Below are 18,595 nucleotides of genomic sequence, written 5' to 3'. Positions count from 1 at the left end.
GTAGCTACCTATAAAAATAACCGTGCAGCAAAGCTGACTTCAGAAGACTGGTCACCATTATGCAACACATATTAGGCTCTTGCTCATTTTTCTTACTAAAAAATCGGGTGCGCAATAGATTCTATTTTGTTTAGTAGCTTTATTCTCATTCATACATCAGTTTTCAACTTTGGACACATATATAGCAGGTACGCATTTGATTTGGGGCCGTGTTAGAATCGAGCAAATACTGCCAAATGAATCAGTAATGTGTTTTATCATTTTTTCGGTAACTTGTTTAATTCAACCCAAAGGGTAATGCAATAAATTTCACTGGTCTCGTCAGGGTTATATTAATGGAAGCCGACTGTATTCCAGGTAATCACCATCTTAGTATACACATGTTAAATTACACTCAGACATAGATAAAGCAAAACGAATCACATCACAGGTGCTTTTCACTTAGACATGTCAGGCTAAGAAAAAGCATTTACATGCAGCTGTATTGTGCAAGGTATACACAATGGAGAAATTGGTGAAACATACCAGTTTCTGGTCTTCTGCAACTCAAAGTACCTATACAGGCCTCGCTCAAAGTTGATGATGCCAGCCACAACGTATTCTGCCATGAGGACGCCGAAGCAGCTCGCCCGTACAATAGTATACTGTGGAACAGGCTGGAAGAGTAAACTCGTGCATCAGGTAATCAAAAATGAAATGGAACAAAATGCTATTTAGCATACATCTGTGATGACAACAAATAATGAGCAAAGAGCTGGGTTAGCTCATACCTTTGTAACATCAAGCAATGCAGTGAAATCTTTTTGGGCGAGGAATGGAAGTTGCCTGGTGCACTATTACAATAACAGCAATAAATCAAGGGAACAGCACATCAGAAAAGCATGTCACGAGATGCACGAGTGCTGCATTTGTGAAGGAGATAAGTGTGATACTACAGCACAGCGCAATGTTTTGACAGGATGCAAACATTGTGAGATTGCTCAAATAATACATTGCTTTGTGTATATTAAACAGATTCGCAGGTCGCCTAAAAGTGAGACATTGTTATTGAATCACCGGATGTTATTCAAAAGAGGCTTTCTTCCTCGCACGTTCGCTCAGGAACTGATGCCTTTTCACTACGACTGTGGCTCCGCTGCAGCAAGATTATTTGTAACAGTCTGCACTTATGTCGGTCTTTGTACCCTTCAGGAGTAAGCAAGTGTTTTTATACCTTATATATGACAGAAATGAATATTTGACCAATTAGTATAGTGAGTTCTCCAATCCAATATGTATTGAATAGCAAAGACTATTTCACATGCACTTGAATATTTGTACACACCATGTTTTTATGTATGTTGATGACTATCTTGTGGTCATGAATTGTGCACAGCATGAAAACGAACCTGAAATGGCCAAATCACTATGTAGCGTTCTTGGGAAATAAAAAGAAAATGCAACATGGCTCGTTTATCCACAAATTGGCACAAGATGATGACTGATATTTTTAAAGATGTGCTTAGTCTTCATAACTGTTGGTGTGTTATGAAGATATCAGCCACAATCTATAAAAGTCATCACAAACTATAATTTAGTCTACTTGATGCTGCTAGAACTTACCGCAGATCTGTCGATATTAGGAATAAGATTTTCAACACCTGCGAAAGAAATGGGCATGCTATCAATGATAACGTGAAACTAGATAATAGGTAGTTAATGTTTCTGTGCACATTTAGGAAAAAAGAAGTTTCTCTTCAAATGAAAGGAGGAGGATGTCGCATGCAGCATTCACATGCAACTACTCTGTTTTGGCAATGAAAAACAAATTAAACTTAGCACCGACTTTACACTTTTACACAAAAGAAATAAATAAAACAATCAGACAGAGCTGGCTAATAGGTTATGATGGTTCATCCATGTGTTTGGTATTTCACTGACTGCAATAAATAAATTACGCACTGAAGTGTCACTGCTCTGAGAAAAAATAAACATGACAGTACATGGGACAGCATCTAATGGGAACTGCAGACAACCACGTCTCATCCTTGTTTTTTTCTACATGTCACAGGAGGACACAGTGCTCAAAATCTTTGGTTTAGTTCCATCATACAATGACTCTGCATGTCTACCTCATTCGTATCACATCACATTTATACCAGCATTGTAAGCAATGGCCACATGGTACTTTGGTTTGCTAACCTGAATAGACAACATTCAAAGTGCCGCTGTAGTTGGAATGTTGAAATGAAATTTTGGGAGTTTCTGTTTCAGCTCATGCTCTAAAGTTCATCTTGAGTGCTCTAAACGTAACTATTTGGATTGGCTCATTAGGGTTAAATAGAACGGAAATACTACAGTGGCATGACAACGATGATGCTGCTCCATGTTGGCACTATCCACACACATTTCCTTGCACAGCAAACAATTATTGTTCTGAAGATTACGCAAGACCTGTGCAAATGAGCACCATTTGCTTCAGCATTTTAAAAATGTAATAGCTTTGTGTACAACAAAAAGAAAGTATTCCAGTGGGAAAGCATTCAAAGGCTGTGGACAATTCCACACAAACACTTAGTTTGCACGTGCACTAGGAATTTTACCGAAACAATCAATCAACCCATAATTAGCTCAATTTCAATATAACAAGTCAGAGAACTGGACTAGTTGGTGCTGATGGACATTTAATGTATCCATCACACAAGGTATTCACAAGTACTTGTGTTTAGCACAATAAACAAAACACAAATGGCTACACAGTGCACTAGTGTCTGTGTTCCTTTTGCCCATTTGTACTTCTTGTGTTATTCAGAAGCATACTCAATTATGTTGTCACGGACACAATATATAACTGCTTCAGCAATTAAGATAAACTCTTTTCATGAAAGAAAGCAGTACTAAGTAAGAGTGCCCTAACCTTGCAGTTTTGATGGCATCTATCAGTGCTTGATGCAGCAATGTACAACAGAAAAAGGAAAATGCTGCTATTAATCTAGTGTTAGCTGACCATTTGGGCTGGTTTATTTTTTAATTCACAGCTTGCATGGCTGATTTTTCAGCAGTTTATGATGATTTTAAGTGGTTGGAGGTGGAAAGTGTGTGCAATATTTAGACTAGCAAGGCAATTTCATCTGGGTTACCACTTCTGTCAAGCTGACATCAAGCGCTCAATAAACACAGCAAAGTTCGGTATTGCAAAAAGCGGGGTAAGCCCCTATACTACAAAAGGCACATTGAAATCTTTGTACTTGCCCGCAGATGTGACCTGCACAAGCTTCATTTTTGGCAGCTGGTAGAGTATGTCCTTCAATATGTGGGTGTCGGTGACCAGGATCTCAACACTCTGGAGCCTTTTGACAACTTCAGGTTTAATCTTGGGGCAATCATCATGCACAGTGACTGCAAAGTTATAGGAACAGAGAACTGCACGTTCGACAAACTCAAACATAATTTGTAGGTTTGGCAGAAATATGTTTGCTGCCAAATGACACCTGAGGAAACGAACGCAATGCGGACAGTAAACATCCTCTCTGACGTTTATCTGCATGGTACGTTACTAGCGCTTACGAAGCCCGAACCGTGAGTGGACATCGTACGGTCGATGTCTTAAAAGTGGGATGTAGCCGCGGTTTCAATCCGAACTCAACTCGGTCATAACTTAACTTGCTAAACATGATAGCGGTAAAGCGTGCTCGAAAATACAATGTGACAGCGCTCGATCTGCACTGGTCCAACCGTGCTCGGAAGTTGTACGTATGATAAGGGTTTAGCTTCGTTTGCTCACAGAAGAGCGAACAAAAGACAGTCTGAGTGCCAATAATTCCTGAAGATTTGCTTCCGTGCAAAACGCCTTACGATATAGAATTGTGCAAGCAGTCATCACTACGGTGAAATTCACAGCGGGAAGGGCACACCTATTGGTGCACGCAATTATACTCACATTTTGCGATGATTTCAACTACATCGGCTCGACCTTTCACTGCTTCTCGGAGATGTTCGGCGAGGTTTGGAATCCGCGAAACGACGTAAATCTCCGGACGTCCCATTTTGGAAACTCGGGCTTCCGAAGCAAAGGAACGAATGGCAGGTTGTAAGCAAGGGAACTCACGAAACCGCTCTAGCTTAGCGGCACGAGCAGCTTGCCTACACGAGATCCTCACATAAAGCGATGACGAACGTAATGACAATTGGAACATGACAATTTCGCATGACGCAGCAGTACAATATTTCCACGGTAACAGCTTACACTACAACACGTAGCGATGCATTTAAATTTTCATGCGTCCCCTTGCAGCTTGTTACCAGCCCAAACATTACAGTTGCTCAGCTGATAAAACACAATCGAACACTCCAACATGACGCGCAGCAAGCGTGGCCTAAAACTTAATGAACCCATTATTTGCTCAATTTTTACAACATTTCGGAATAAAAACTGCAAGTCTTGTATTTTCATTAAACACATGTAGTTGCTAGCGGGTGACAGTAGTCACTAGTTTCGGTTTTGATTTGGCGCGCTACTCAAACTTCAAAAATGATTCAAATTGATAAGAAAACTCAAATGTAAGGCAACGTGCCTCTGTTTCTCAATAAAACGTTTCCACGCATAAGATTATATTAGTCTTTATCTGAGATATATTGTATTTTACCTGATGGAAAAACATGAACGCGAATGCAAAAGTTGCATATTCACCCGCGCTCCTCCAAAGCTCCAATTGCGCTAAATGACAAGGTTTGCTTAGTGGAAGCGGATATGTCATCTTTAAATTGGTCTCTACACTTCTGCACATTTAGAAATATGTTATGATTTTTTTTACTTAGCCACCATTTACATGTGTGTTGAACACGTAACAAAATACTTGTAAAAAAAACGCATGTAAGCAATACAGATAACGCAGCATGATTTCTGGTGGTTTGCTTTTATTAAGACCATATTGTTTGGTTGTCGCCTAAGCAAGGATCCTTAACTGTTGCAGTCAAGGTGATAAATCTTTCTGGAACACTTCACTGCTCAATGTGCAGTAGAAATAAGTCTCTGAGTCAGTTACAAAGTTGGGCGCACGATATATTAACACCGGCAGCACCTTCCTAGTGGTCTAAAATGCACCGATCACTGCTCTGAGGAGAGAAACAGAACATGGCATTTTGTCTCATCCGATTTATAAAGAGCTATCAAAACTCACTTCGCTGAAACGATATAACGTAGCCTTGCACGCATTAGCTAAGCCTTAGTTAGCCACGTTTCACTAAGCACGCCGAGATGTGCATGTGACGCATTAGACGCCTTCATAGAATCTGTCTGAGGCAATGGCAATGCGAGACGCACAAGAATAGAGACATTGCAAGAACGCAATTGCGAATGGCGAGTGTCTTTGCTCCTTTGGCTTCCTGGGCCACGCACAAAGGTAAAGTTCTGCAGCTGTCAACTGTCAAGCCCAAAGCTGCTACCACGTATTTCAGAACGTCATCAAACACAATGTTCCGAGAACAGGCGGTCACGTGGAGTCTGTCTCCGACCAGGCAGGCCTGGGAACAGGCCTTCTCCACGTTTGATATCCAGTATCCATGGACCGCTGTAACACTGCAGGGCGGCCATTCGGCGTGTCCTCTGTTTGTGTAGCACTGGAAGTTCGCTGGCGGTCCAGGAAAGCCTGCTGAGGTGGACGCTGTTGTCGACGTGCCGCAGTGTCGACAGGCTGTTCCGATGGGGCCACTGCGGTGCGTTCTTCACCGGTATTGAATTTTCCATTGCTGATGGTCGCTATCGCCGCGCCAGGCTTTGGCTGTTCTGGTTTCTGAAGGTACTGAATGCCATGCTCGACGAAATCCGCCCCGATTTGTTCTTCCTCCAGAGACATTCTAATGGGAACGATGCGATTGATTACCTGTGAGTATAAATGAAGAGCATTGTAGAAGAATGAATAGTTTGCAATGTAGTTTACAATGCATGGTTAGCATTGTGCCGCTCAAAAGAGACAAAGCTATGCAGCTATCCAAATAATTTTTTTTACGGGGAGTGCCAAGGCAACGCACAAACTTGAAGCCAAAAGCATTGTATATCTGTTTTGCTGCCCCGAAGTTGACTGTATATATACGCCAATTTAGTAGTACGTATTGAAAAATACCATAATTAACAATTCAAGATGATGGCATCAAAGTGCACTAAGTATATAATGGCTTACAAGAGGCCGCATGGGCGCTGGTCCTGAAGATTCCTAGTTTCTGCGTTGTTTACCCGGAGCTATTAGCAGTTGGCGTAGCAGTACGCTGATGACTAAACATTCGATGGAGAGGTAGCCAAGTGGCACGTACAATCAATCACAAAAGTTTACGGACCACGGGATCTCAGAAAACGTTAAATTCTTGAGCAGCCTGTAACAGCAGGCAGTAAAACCGAACATCACAATGCTGTTCACATATACTGGTAGAGCCTGTAAACCCGAATACTAGGCTGCGTTCTGAGGCTGCGCAGATACTCAGCTTTTTCTAAGGTTTCGTGTTCCGTAAAATTTCGTGGTTGACTGTACTCCGCGTGCCCTGCTCCAAATGTATTATTATTATTATTATTATTAGTAGTAGTAGTAGTAGTAGTAGTAGTAGTAGTAGTAGTAGTAGTAGTAGTAGTAGTAGTAGTAGTAGTAAAAGTAGTAGTAGTAGCAGCAAAAGCAGCAGCAGCAGCAGTAGTAGTAGTAGTTATTCCCGATGAATTAAAAAGAGAGAATGGGCAGCGCAAATGTCTCGTGGTTACGCAAACACCTGAACAGCTCCGCAGCTAAGAGAGGAGGAGGGATACAGAAGCTTAAGGGGACAAAAAAAAATTGTCTCATCTGAATTAGTCAATTACCCTTATGCAGTACAAAAAAATAAAGCCACTCTTACTTGAGCGGAGGCTTCACAGGCCAAACAAAATAAAACAAAACAAAAATATGTGAGGATGAAAGTCGGGATGCGAGTGGCGATGCCAGATACAATTCCCCACACTATAGCTCACTGTGACGTCATGGATTTGACAGAGGCTGGTCAGACCTAGACTTAATTTTTATCGGTAGATATGAACTACAATGTATCGTAAAGGAGTCAGAGGCTAAGCTTTGCAAAGTCCAAGAACTTTCACTGAGCCACAACCACCCAAATAATAAATACTCTAAGACTTGTGGCGCCACACTGACGTACCCGGACAACGGTTTCAGAGCGAAATAAAAAAAAAAATGGTGGGCGACCGTAATCTTTGACTCTTAGTGGAACTGGCACCTCGGCGTTGGTGTTCTTTGGGTTGACTTTAGGCGAACCGTACTCGGAGGCAACTGTTTTGCAATAATTAGCCGGTTAAATATCACGCCACCTTCCTGTGTGCTGCGTCATTCGTGACGTTGTTACTTCCGCTTTCTACTTCTGGGTTTCCAGGAATTTCGGCAAAGTCGTTCTCACGTCGCGGGTCTCTAAAGTATACAATTTCGTGCTTTGGTGCGCGGTAATCAGCTATTTCAATTTCTAATTATTCCACACACTTCACTAACTCAACTTGGAACTAAACTTATGCTCCGATATCTCATCTCTCCAATGAGTTTTCTCTTGTACTATTTCTTTTTCTATTCTTTTCTGATTTACTTTCAATTTCGTCTCCGGTCGTGTCAGTGATGCCTAAATAATTCTAATTATTCCATACACTTCAGCAATTCAACTCGTAACTAAACTTATGCTTTAGAATAGTAAGCTACTGGCCTAGATGGTTTGACATGATTTCACGAAGGGGAGCGCCGCAGTGTTGCGGAAAAGAAAGGTGACCTGGAACGGAAAGGCTCTCACACTTGCAACTAAGTTTACTTTCAGAAGCAAACCACCGGGAACGCTATTGCGCATGCGCTGACATCGAAAATCGTGAAAAAAAAATGTTTTAAATATATTTTTTTCATAATTCTCGATGTCAGCGCATGCGCAGCGCCCCTTTGCAAAATCAAATTCATCTTGTGCTCTAACATCATATCTATAACGAAAGCCATGAATTTTATACTATATTATTTTTTTTACTTTTTCTGATTTATTTTGAATTTCCTCCCCGGTCGTCTCGGGAGTTGAAGCGGAAGTGCTGCGCAAGAAACAAGAGTGTCACTCGACGGTCATGCCACTTAAAAGAAAAAAAAGCAACTTTGACCGTCTTCTCTTCCAGTAACCAACCTCTTCTGCGAATAATTCTAACTGCTTTACCGTTTGTCTTTAGTGTCCCTTCTGGAGAGAAAGAGGGCGAGAGAGAGAGAAAAAGGATAAGGAGCGAAACAACGCAGTGCTCACAAAATGCATCCGCCGCTCCCCAAGAGCGTGAGTTCTCCCCGACGATTGGCTCACCCAGAGGATGACGAACGTGGCCGCGCAGCTCCACACGGTGATGGCGACCACGGCGACCGCCTGGACCCCGAGCAAGTAGAAGCCGCCGCCGCGGAACACGCCGGCGCCTCCTCGGCTCAGGCGCAGCAGCGTGTCTCGCTCGACGAACAGACCGACGGCCAGCATGCCCCACACGGAGCTGAGACCGTGCACCGCGATGGCACCCACGGGGTCGTCCACGCGCAGCCAGTCCAGCAGCGGCATGCCCACGTTGGCCAGCAGGGAGCCCACCGATCCCACCACCACGGCTTCCCACGGGTGGTACAGGGCGCAGCCGGCTGTGCGTCGATCATTTTTTTTGTTGTTGTTGTTCGGAATTGTCGTTGTGGTTTCGAGAACGCGAGTGGGGCTCAAAGGCGCACTAGCATGGTTTTCAAAAACAATGGAGTGCTTCGTTTGAGAAAGTTTGGACTTCTCGTCGTATCTGTTTCTCACCTGTAAGAATTTCTACTCGGAACAATCATTGTCGTGTTTTTCTTTACCATGTAACTCACGAGTTGATGCGCACAAATATTCATTCCTTGTTCCCACTAACGTAATGGAATAGACTTGGTGCGCAAGTTCTCACGGACATCTTTGGCATCTTTTCAAGAACATTTAGAATAGTATTTTTTCCTGAGTTGCATTCTCTGCTATCTTGTGATTGTATTTGCATTTTGATTGATAGTAGACCGTATTTTTTGTTGTATCTGTGTGGTTTCGCCCTGTAACAGCCCGTACGGGCTTACCGGTGTTGTAAGTGAAATAAAATAATCTACTCCTCGACAGAGATAACGTCCCTTTCCCGACCGTTGTGCATAGGAGGGACGCCAAAAAGCTTTGTGAATTACGCTCCTACACAAAGCTTCAAGTTCTTTCGTAAGCGCTCAGTGTCACTGACCGGCCGCGTTCGCTAATAACGTTCGTCACCACGATCGCCTGTCATGTGTCATTCTGAATAGATTTAGAGCAATAATATTGGCATAGCAAGAAGTAGTGGTGCGTGCTCAAAAGCATGAATCAAAACGGCAGCATGTGTGAATATACGGGCCTTGTGCTTGTGCTCTCCAACAAATTGACAACAAGGCTCGTCATTTCGGCCCCAAAGGTCGAATTCGCCAAGCTTCTTGTTCCTAAATGTTCTTTTCCCACTGGTCGACCTCCTTCACTAATAATATGTCCAACATTACTGGCATTTGCGTTTTAGCGTTAGAAAGTTTCTCCGAATACGGGTCCGGTCTTCTGTTGCACAGTTGAAGAAAACATTTCTATACATGTATGGGAATGATGATTGTAGACATGCAATGTTTCCAGTTAAGGTAAATAAATCTTCGCGTTAGAACATTACTTAAATTGTGTCTGCTCCTTCATTAAACATTACGCGTTATTTTTTTTATGCGTGTACTGTGCTTTCCTGCGTAAAGACGACATTAGGAAACAGCGCTGCACGTGCAAAAGTGAAAACACATCACAGCTCTTCTGTCTTGTGAATTTTTACAGTTACGACAAGGAGGCATTATTTTGGTGTTTGATATGAGTCAAACAATTTGAGCCAAACCCACTTAAATTTAAGCCATATTGTAGAAGTCTCATGCGATTTGACATCCATATGCTTGGTATACTGCATCGTGTAGTCTCCAAGTTATCGCAACAAAAGTAATCGCGACAGACGTGCTGGACGTTTTCCCCTGAGGCAACGTCGATGGGAGTGTAATCGAAAAAAGCGAACAAGCGTACTGTATCTTACTTATAGCGCAAACAACTTATCATGTAGCAAATATTTTTACAGCCACCATCAGGAATATTGTTCAGGGCTTACCTGTGATGGCTACGAGAGAAGCGAGAATTCCGTTGATGAGCTTGATCACAGAGAACTTCCGGCTGTTCACCGCGTAACTGGATGCACAAAATATAAAGAAATGCAAGCACTTTCACAGAAAGCATGAGACGCCAGAAACCCCTAAACAAAAATAGCAGCTGTTTCCACAACCTTGCATACTGGACCAAACTATCACAAGAAAATACATGTTTTTCTTTTCTACGCGAGTCGAGCGCAGGAAGCATACTGTGACCAAACATAGTTTCTTGCGTTAAATATAGTTTAAGAATATGTTCCGTGCAGATGATTATGTGCTTTAATGTGGTAGGCCACAGAAAGATTCTTCTGTGTAAATCAAGAGCCAGGATTCAAGAAACTTTTTCCTGAATAAGCGTGCCTTATTTAGCTTATTCAACTGTTTAAATTGCAGCAAATGGTTCATTTAACTTTCTGGCATATAAATTTTCTCATGTGGTGAAAGTGCTAGTCGCGCCAGCAAGGATAAGTAAATGATGAATCGCTGAAATGAGTAAAGCTTTGGCATTTATGCAGCTGAGTAGGAGACCTGTGCAAGGAACTAGGATACATGCAATGTGATAAATATAAAGAAAGTAGGGTTCGAAAAACTAAGCAAAGTGAAAAAAAAATCCCAATTTTGACCAACTTATTTGCAAAATGAGCTGTAAATGCAAAAGACATTGTATCAATTTCATTTGTTCTAGTTTGTTGCACGCATCTCTTGTTAAGAAGGAGTGTGCGAATTTTAATGTCTAAACGTTGATTAAAAAAATGTTATCAAAGTTTGCGTAACATGAGGTGAAGCAAAATGTTGTCTTGAGAAAAAGGTGCCGCCTTTTGCCTAGGCACCAAGACAAACCGCTCTTGAGCGTAGTTTTTTTGTCAATAAACAAATAATCAAAAAAAATCTTCAAACCATGTGAAAGATGTCAAAAACTGCACAAAGGTCTAAAATGCACCAGATTCATAGCTGGAGACCCCATGAGATGCACTACAGTCTCGGTTTGTTCGTGTGGCTGCTCGGCGACAACATGAAAGGAAAAAAAAGTATTTTGAATAATATTTATATAAAAGAAATAGAACTGATTTTCGGTTTTGCAATACGAGAGTATGGGTTGGAAAACTCAATGTAACTCCCAAACTAATGAGGATAGGAAGACGATTGTTTGGCAACATGTTGCTGAATGTCTGGACTGAAACGTAAAAAAAAAATTTTGTGAAAAAAAATTGACTTTTGAATGTGGCTACCATATTTAGATAGCAGAACGCAAAAGTGTGCGAGTATATCCATAATTTCTTCATGATTTTATGTCATATATCCTAGAAAAGCCTTTTAGGGTGTCTTGGAGGCGGTGAGCTCTTTTTCTTCCTTGAATGTACAGACTACAATAGATGTTGTGCGTACACAAACTGATCCTGTGAAATTAGCGTTAATATCTCACTACTGGGCAAGTAAACTTGCCAATAAAGACCCATAATTCTTATACTTTAACTCAGATGGGGTAATATCTGCTGAGAGCTCTCCTTGCAATTATCACATCGTCATGACTGCCTCAACGACAAGCCCTTTTTCTCTCTCTTTTTTTTCTTTTAGAACGTTTACAACAAAAATATTACTACTACGAGACTATAGGGTACCCATGGGGTGCTAAGGAAAGCAACACGAGAAGTAATTTTTCATTTTTTAAACGAGATACTCGTGGGAGTTTCGTGAGCATAAGAACTATTCTTGGCGTTTTGCCCTGTAAATAATTCACCATTTCATTTTTCATTCTACCCATCTGGAGAGTGAGTGAGAGAGAGAGAGAGAGAGAGAGAGAGAGAGAGAAACTTAGTTCGAAGTCCTTGCTGGGGTCAAGGGAGGCGGGGGGCCGGGAGACTAGCCCCACCGGAGCCTCGTTTCCTCAGGCGGTGGCCAGACCTTGATTGTTGGTGGCATCGTCGGCCAGCCGGACTATCCAGATTTAATCATGCGGGCATTCGCTGAGCAACATGGCCTCCCACTGCTCGGGTGTGGTGATTCTGAATGTAAGAGTAGTGCTGGCGTGGCTTGCTAGACACGCCGCCAGGCAAACCTCTTCAAAATCCTTTCAATCTCTCTCTCTCTCTCTCATCGTTTTCTCTTTGTAATTTGTTGATGTTGATTCCTTTTCAACTTGTTGTTGTCGCCTTCAACTTATCGTACCTTTTCAACTTATCCTGCAGAAAATGGCCCACCTACTTTCTTTGTCTTCTTCTACCCCAACCCACAGTTATGTGAAAAATTTTGGCGTTTATTTTAAGTTAGTAGCCAATATTAGTGATGTGAACGGGCAAAGAAAAAATACCGGCTGGCAAGTAATGATTGTTCTCGAGGTAGCTAAATCATGACAAAGGCCACAAACAAGTTCCGAACGAAACAAAGTTCGTACCTGAAAACCAGCGCGGTGATCCCGCCTCCTACCGAGGAATTTATTGTCACTATGGCCGACCTGTGCAAGATAAAAAATAACGAAATTATCTTTGTACCCCTTGTTGACATTCAGGACAACAACAACAACTGTCGGACAATCGTACAACCACTGCTGCTATAAGCGATGTGCCGGAAAAAATATAACAGCGATGACATGAAATACGCTCCGCATGATAACCTCGTTACTCCCTCACCACCGACGCCGCAGGCAGTAATTGTGTTTGACATGCCTTCATGATGAACATATGCAGAAACAACCGAGCACAGGCAGCACTCGTGAAGGCAATATTTCATGCCTGAAATCATATGTCCCCCATTATCAACAACACTAGTGGATTAGAATGTGACTATCGGTGTCTAAGCCGTCATAAGTCATGACTTAGTCTTTTCTCGATCACGTAGCATAACCCGCGTGTGCGACCACTGTTAATGTGAATCAGCTCTGCAATTTAGCACCCGTGGAAATCGTGGCGCATGGACACTACAGGGACATTCACAGCAGAGAGAGATCCACACATTGTGTGCCACCCAGGGATCTCTCCATAAAGGAACAAAATCTCGCAGCCACGTCACGCCTTTATCGGGCATTGTGGATTCGTAGAACTTATTTTCCTTAGTCACAGGACTACTCAGTCGTACGTCCACTGGTACAACGTCTGGGCGAGTCGCTCTACCTCTATCCGATTGCGACCGGATGGAGAAGAGCTTCGGCTGCAAACGAGGTTGCAATAATACTTTGATGGGTGCCTTTTAGGATCCCTCCGCGAGCATATACCTATCACCACCTTTTCGTCACAGGAAATAATTTCTCAGCAAAAGCGACAGCAGAGGGCCGCGCAGGATGGGGAAGAAAAAGACAGGCGCAACGAAAGACAACTGGAAGAATCTTTATTCTCACTCTCACGGGGCGTGGGAGGTTGCAGTTCGGTTGTGGTCCGAGTCGAACGTAGGGCGGTCGCGGTGGCACGGTGGGCGGGAAGCGGAGAGGCCGCGGCGTCAGTCATCCTGGCTAGCCCCCTCGACGTCGCTGTCGTCCGAATCGGTAGCCTCGTCGGAGTAGTCGGACGAGTCCTCTTCCTCGTCGTCTAGCTCACCCTCGTCGCTCGAGCTCTCGTTCACCATGTCCTCGCTCTCGACGGCGTCAGGTTTTTGGCCGCCGGCCTGGTTGGCTCCTCCTCCGGGCGCTGTCGCCTTCTTGTCCGCGGTTCCGTCGACCTCGCCCTTCTTCAGTTCGCCGGACGCCAGACGCGGCGGTTTGATAGTCTTGCCGCGGGCCTGGCCTTCGATATGACCGCCGCCAGGCACGGCGGCGTCCCTAGAGTCACCTTGCTCGTCCTTGATGGGCGACGTGGCCAGATCTCCGATGTCCTTGGTCATCTGGGTTTCCAGCGGAGGGATGGCTTCTGGCGCGTTGGTCATGGCGGAGTCTCGGCTCGTTCAATCGTTGTGCTACTGGCTGTCAGGGCCTGGTGGGGCTCACTCGTTGTTCGGATTGGACGCGTGACACGGCGGAGCTACGTGGGGCCCTGAGAGCCGCTGAACCTAAGGAAAGCCTTCCCGAACAGCCCACGTCGTGGCGCGTGCTGGTTGCGAGCTCAGGGTATGCATGCCGCGTGACGGCATAGAAAAAAGAAGAAATTGGAAGTTGGAACGTGGCCATAAGATAAATATTATAGGCAAGGGAAGCCTACTTAATTTGTGTAGGGTACAATTACGATTTTGCCGTAATTCTTTTATTCGTTTTAAGGAGACGAAGTCGCATTACACGTACTTCCAGGACCGCTGTACACTGTAGGCTATAGGTGCTATTTCCAGGCAGAGAGGTGAAGATGAAGAAGAAGTAATGACACCGAATATTGCAACGTAGAAAATATTGCAAAGGGACTAGATGACAGGTTCTCTTCAATCGTTCCACCGTACCTATTTAAACCACTAGCGCTAGAGGAATTTAGGGAAGTCACATTCCAAGAACTGGCGGATGTTATTCACTCTCTGCCTTCTTCAGTGCCAGGTCCAGAAGGAGTTACCAAAGCCATGATAAAGAATCTGTATGAGCTGTCCCCGCAAGAAAGTCTGGATATGGTAAATTACTCTTTACAAATTGCCTGGATACCTTCAGTTTGGAAACTTGCTAAGGTAATTTCGATACTTAAAGATACAGGGAGGTGGATATTATTTAGATAGTATTCGATCAATTTCGCTCAGATTCGGTTTGCTTAAGCTAATAGAAATGATATTGAATTGCCGAATGACGACCTATATTTCTGAAAACTTAATACTTAGCTCCACTCAAATTGCCTGTAGATCTGGTTGCGCGATAAGGTGTGCGCGCGAATACTTAGAGAGTCGCAAACAACTTGCTGGTCGCCGAAGGGAATATTCAGCATTAGCGACCCTAGATCTAGCTAAAGTTTATGATTCCGTTGAACATGTCATACTGATAAAGCAACTAGAGAATTACAGGTTTTCGAGATACATCACGGCATGGCTTTCGCAATTTTTAGGGGACAGAGAATTCTACTGTTTTCAAAGCCGATGTTCATCGTGTAGGTATAAGGAGAAACGCGGATTACACAAGGGTCAATGTTTTCTCCTGTTTAATATACTTTAAGCGCCATCCCTCTGCTCCCGAACATTCACGTAAACGTTTATGCCAATGACATCGCTTTTTTTGGATCGAATGACGATTACATTCACTTTATCAATTGTTACAAGATTACTTTTGTACTCTTGACATTTGGTTTAAGAACACACGTATGTCACTGAACGTCAGTGAAAGTGCACTTCTCTTTCCTTTAAATGTTCCCGTTCGCATTTCACTCGTGTATGGTCAAGCGTTCATTCACCAGGTGGATGCTCTTAAATACCTTGGCATCACTTATGATGGGACACTAAACGGGAAAAGCCACATTGATAAAGTCGCGTCTAAGGCAAATCGTGCCGTGAGATGGTTGCGTAATATCAGTAACCGACGATATGGGGTGCGAAGACGTACATTAATTATGATATATAAAATGTATGTCCGACCCATCATGGAATTTGGGTGCGTCTTGTTTTCCGGCAGCCCAGATTATAAAATTCAGCTTCTGATACTGTTATATTGGGAAGCTCTGCGATTGCGCCTTGGACTCCCTAAGTTTGTTGCAAGCACCGTTCTGTAGATGGAAGTGCGAATACCACGTTTAAAAAGCAGATTCAAGATTCTTACCGGTCGAACATGCCTAAAATTAATTATTCTCCTCAAAGAAGATCAATGTATGTTTTCATTGATGAACTAAGTATATTTTACAGTTATCATTCATCGATACTACACACCCCTCAGATCATATTCGTATAGGCACAGGTAATAACGATGAATGTGCAAATTCAATGTATTCACCACGAAGTCAATCCAAAAAAAGGTTCCAGATTAAATTTGACGATATTTTCCCATCAAATGCTAAACTTTTCCATTCCAATATTTAAATGACAAATTACAAGACTACCTTTCTCATCTGTAAAGAAGCAATATAATAGCCACTGATGCTTCGCTGTCAGACGAAAAGGATGGCGTAGGCATTTTCTCTCCTTCTCTTGGTTCGTCCTCAATTGCCCTGTCATATCTGTTTTGCCGACATCAGTTTATGTCGCCGCGGCTAGAGAGAGAGAAATTTATTTACAGAAAGGCGGAGAGGGCGACCTGAGCTATAACTTTTTCTGGCCTAGTACTCGTCACTGGAAAAAAAGGGACGGGGAGGGAATGGGCTGATGAATGATTGGTGTCCTTCATGACAATTGGAAGCTTCCTTCACAAAATGTGTATGTCTTGGACCACCTCTAAATTTTTAGTTACACAGGTCTAGTCTCGCTGTGTCCCCGCTATGTTCTTTCTGCAATGCACCTGAATCTAGTGAGCATTTCTTTCTCTCGTGCGGCCGATTTCATCGACAAAGAAAACTCTTACATAATTCATTACGACCACTTGGACTATGGCTAATCTCGCCGCCCATTTTTTGTTTTGGGGTGACTTCACTGGAATCCAGCCACAGGGATGCTTTTCTCGAAGTTTGTTAGGGGACAACGAAGGGACGGACAGTCGCTACAATGGCATTGCGCTTCTGAGCTCGAGGTCGCAGGTCTGATCTCGGCCGCGGCGGCCGCATTTCGATGGAGGGCGAAATAGAAAAACGCTCGTGTACTTAAATTCAGAAGCGCGGTAAAAAAAAACCCAGGTGGTCCTAGTTAATCTGGCGCCCCTCACTATACGACATGCCTCATACTTAGATCGTGGATGTGGCACGTAAAATGCTAAATTTCAATTTTTTGACAAAAAATAATCTATTCGTCGTCTCGCCAACAGTTTAGCGAAAGCTACGAGTCATATAAGCCAATTAATAGAGAGAACCAGAAGAAGGGCTTCTCCATTGGTCCGCCTCTGATCACTTTTTGGCGACGCTGACTATTATTATTAATCATTATCTTTGTTACCTACACGGTTTTCACGTTACGGAGGGCAGCAGTAATAGGTAATGTGTTTCCCATTCCTGTATGGAAGCTTTACGGAAAAATCACTGGGCGCATAATGAGCGAGACAACCGGCCTTCTCACAAAGCAAAGCCGACACGTGACGCGTGTCGGCTCTTACTGATTGGCTAACTCGAGCCATGTAGCTCTCACAGCACTGCACACAATTGGTGAGGCGAGGTATAGCTGTGCAAGCACAGCGACCATAACGGCAACTGATTGGAGCTGCATTTCGAGGGAAAGCATTATCTGAAGCCCATCATGGATTTCGTTTGGCTTGAGCTGATTGCATGATCTTTATCATAAAATTGTGCAGTGCGCATTCCTTTGTAGTGCGAGCTTTTACAACCTTTGTCGAAAATAAGAGCAACCAAACGAAAGATACAAGCGCCTCTTACCTCGCAGCGTACTTCCATTTGTGACCGGAGACCCCGAAGGTACTCCCACAGTTGAAGCCCAGCCAGCCCCACCTACAAGCAAAAAAAAGGGGGAGGCGAGGCAAACGTTTGCTACGTTGCGCCAAACAGAAAGAAAGAGTGACAGCAACTAGCACAGAACGTTTCTGATGTCCTCATGCTGCAACAAACATTCATATGAGAGCACTATGAGAACTGTAGAAGCCACTGATACCCCTCTATCACAGGCGTGCACACAAACGCACAAGCACTTGCGCATTCGAAATTTTTACGCACGTTAAAATCTCTACAGGCCAATGCCATGTTTTTTGTTTTTCTTCTTCTACGCAAATTGGCGACTGGCGCGACTAAAAATCTTAAAGAAGGGCTTGGGCTTATTGAAGAAATGAGTGTAACAAGTGGTGTGCTTGTTAGGTCCATTTTACAGCGAAAGCTGTATATGATTAACCTTCCGTAGTTTTTCGGCGTCTGGCAACAGAAACGGACTTAGCGATTCCTAACAAACGCGTATGGGTTCAGTGCGGCGGCGCAGATTTCAAAATACGGACAGATTAGAACGCTCGCCGTGATCAATAGCGTGACGTCAAGGTTATCGCAGTATATAAGCAGGAGAGGTATCAGCGCTAAAGACAGCTGCGTTATCGACGGGGCGAACACGTATAGTTCGTACACCCGAAGAACAACATGCGTACGAGGAGCGCCGGAGAGAAGAGCAACGATAATGTAAACGGCGCCGGCGCGAAACGACCACCGACGAAGAACGTTCCCGCGATGCTGAACGAAAACGATAATCGCTGGGCACGGGCACCTCCGAATGAGCAGTGAAGCCAGACTCGCAACTCAAAAAATGACCCCCATTTCATTCTGTGAAGATGGAATGGCAGCGAAGGCACTTTCCTTTCGTTTGAGAGCTATGACTGTCATCAGCTTTGGCTGCCATTCCATCTTCACAGAGTGGAATGGTTGTCATATTTTTTTACTAAGCACAAGTCCTTCGCAGTGTTCCAGCACCATATATACAACGTCACCAACCCGCCAAACTTGCCGGGC

General features: G+C 43.6%; 2 protein-coding genes across 2 annotated transcripts in view; both read right to left on the bottom strand.

The window, feature by feature from the left end:
- LOC135917752 (glyoxylate/hydroxypyruvate reductase A-like) overlaps positions 1-4,300 on the bottom strand; it is a 37,866-nt gene extending 33,566 nt beyond the window's left edge. Inside the window, exons 1-4 of the mRNA XM_065451346.1 lie at positions 3,920-4,300; positions 3,232-3,378; positions 1,603-1,640; positions 526-656 (exon numbers count right to left, since the gene is read on the bottom strand). Coding sequence (XP_065307418.1) covers positions 526-656; positions 1,603-1,640; positions 3,232-3,378; positions 3,920-4,175 — 572 coding nt within the window. The 5' untranslated portion in view covers positions 4,176-4,300. The remainder of the gene's footprint in view (positions 1-525; positions 657-1,602; positions 1,641-3,231; positions 3,379-3,919) is intronic.
- Positions 4,301-4,762: 462 nt separating this feature from the next.
- The window catches only part of LOC135917757 (putative ammonium transporter 2), a 29,152-nt gene continuing 15,319 nt past the window's right edge, over positions 4,763-18,595 (bottom strand). The window contains exons 4-8 of the mRNA XM_065451351.1: positions 17,528-17,599; positions 12,586-12,645; positions 10,157-10,233; positions 8,320-8,636; positions 4,763-5,861 (exon numbers count right to left, since the gene is read on the bottom strand). Coding sequence (XP_065307423.1) covers positions 5,472-5,861; positions 8,320-8,636; positions 10,157-10,233; positions 12,586-12,645; positions 17,528-17,599 — 916 coding nt within the window. The 3' untranslated portion in view covers positions 4,763-5,471. The remainder of the gene's footprint in view (positions 5,862-8,319; positions 8,637-10,156; positions 10,234-12,585; positions 12,646-17,527; positions 17,600-18,595) is intronic.

Source organism: Dermacentor albipictus, chromosome 4 (assembly GCF_038994185.2).
Source record: "Dermacentor albipictus isolate Rhodes 1998 colony chromosome 4, USDA_Dalb.pri_finalv2, whole genome shotgun sequence".
Lineage (NCBI taxonomy): Eukaryota > Metazoa > Arthropoda > Arachnida > Ixodida > Ixodidae > Dermacentor > Dermacentor albipictus.
This window is presented reverse-complemented; position numbering and strand designations above follow the sequence as displayed.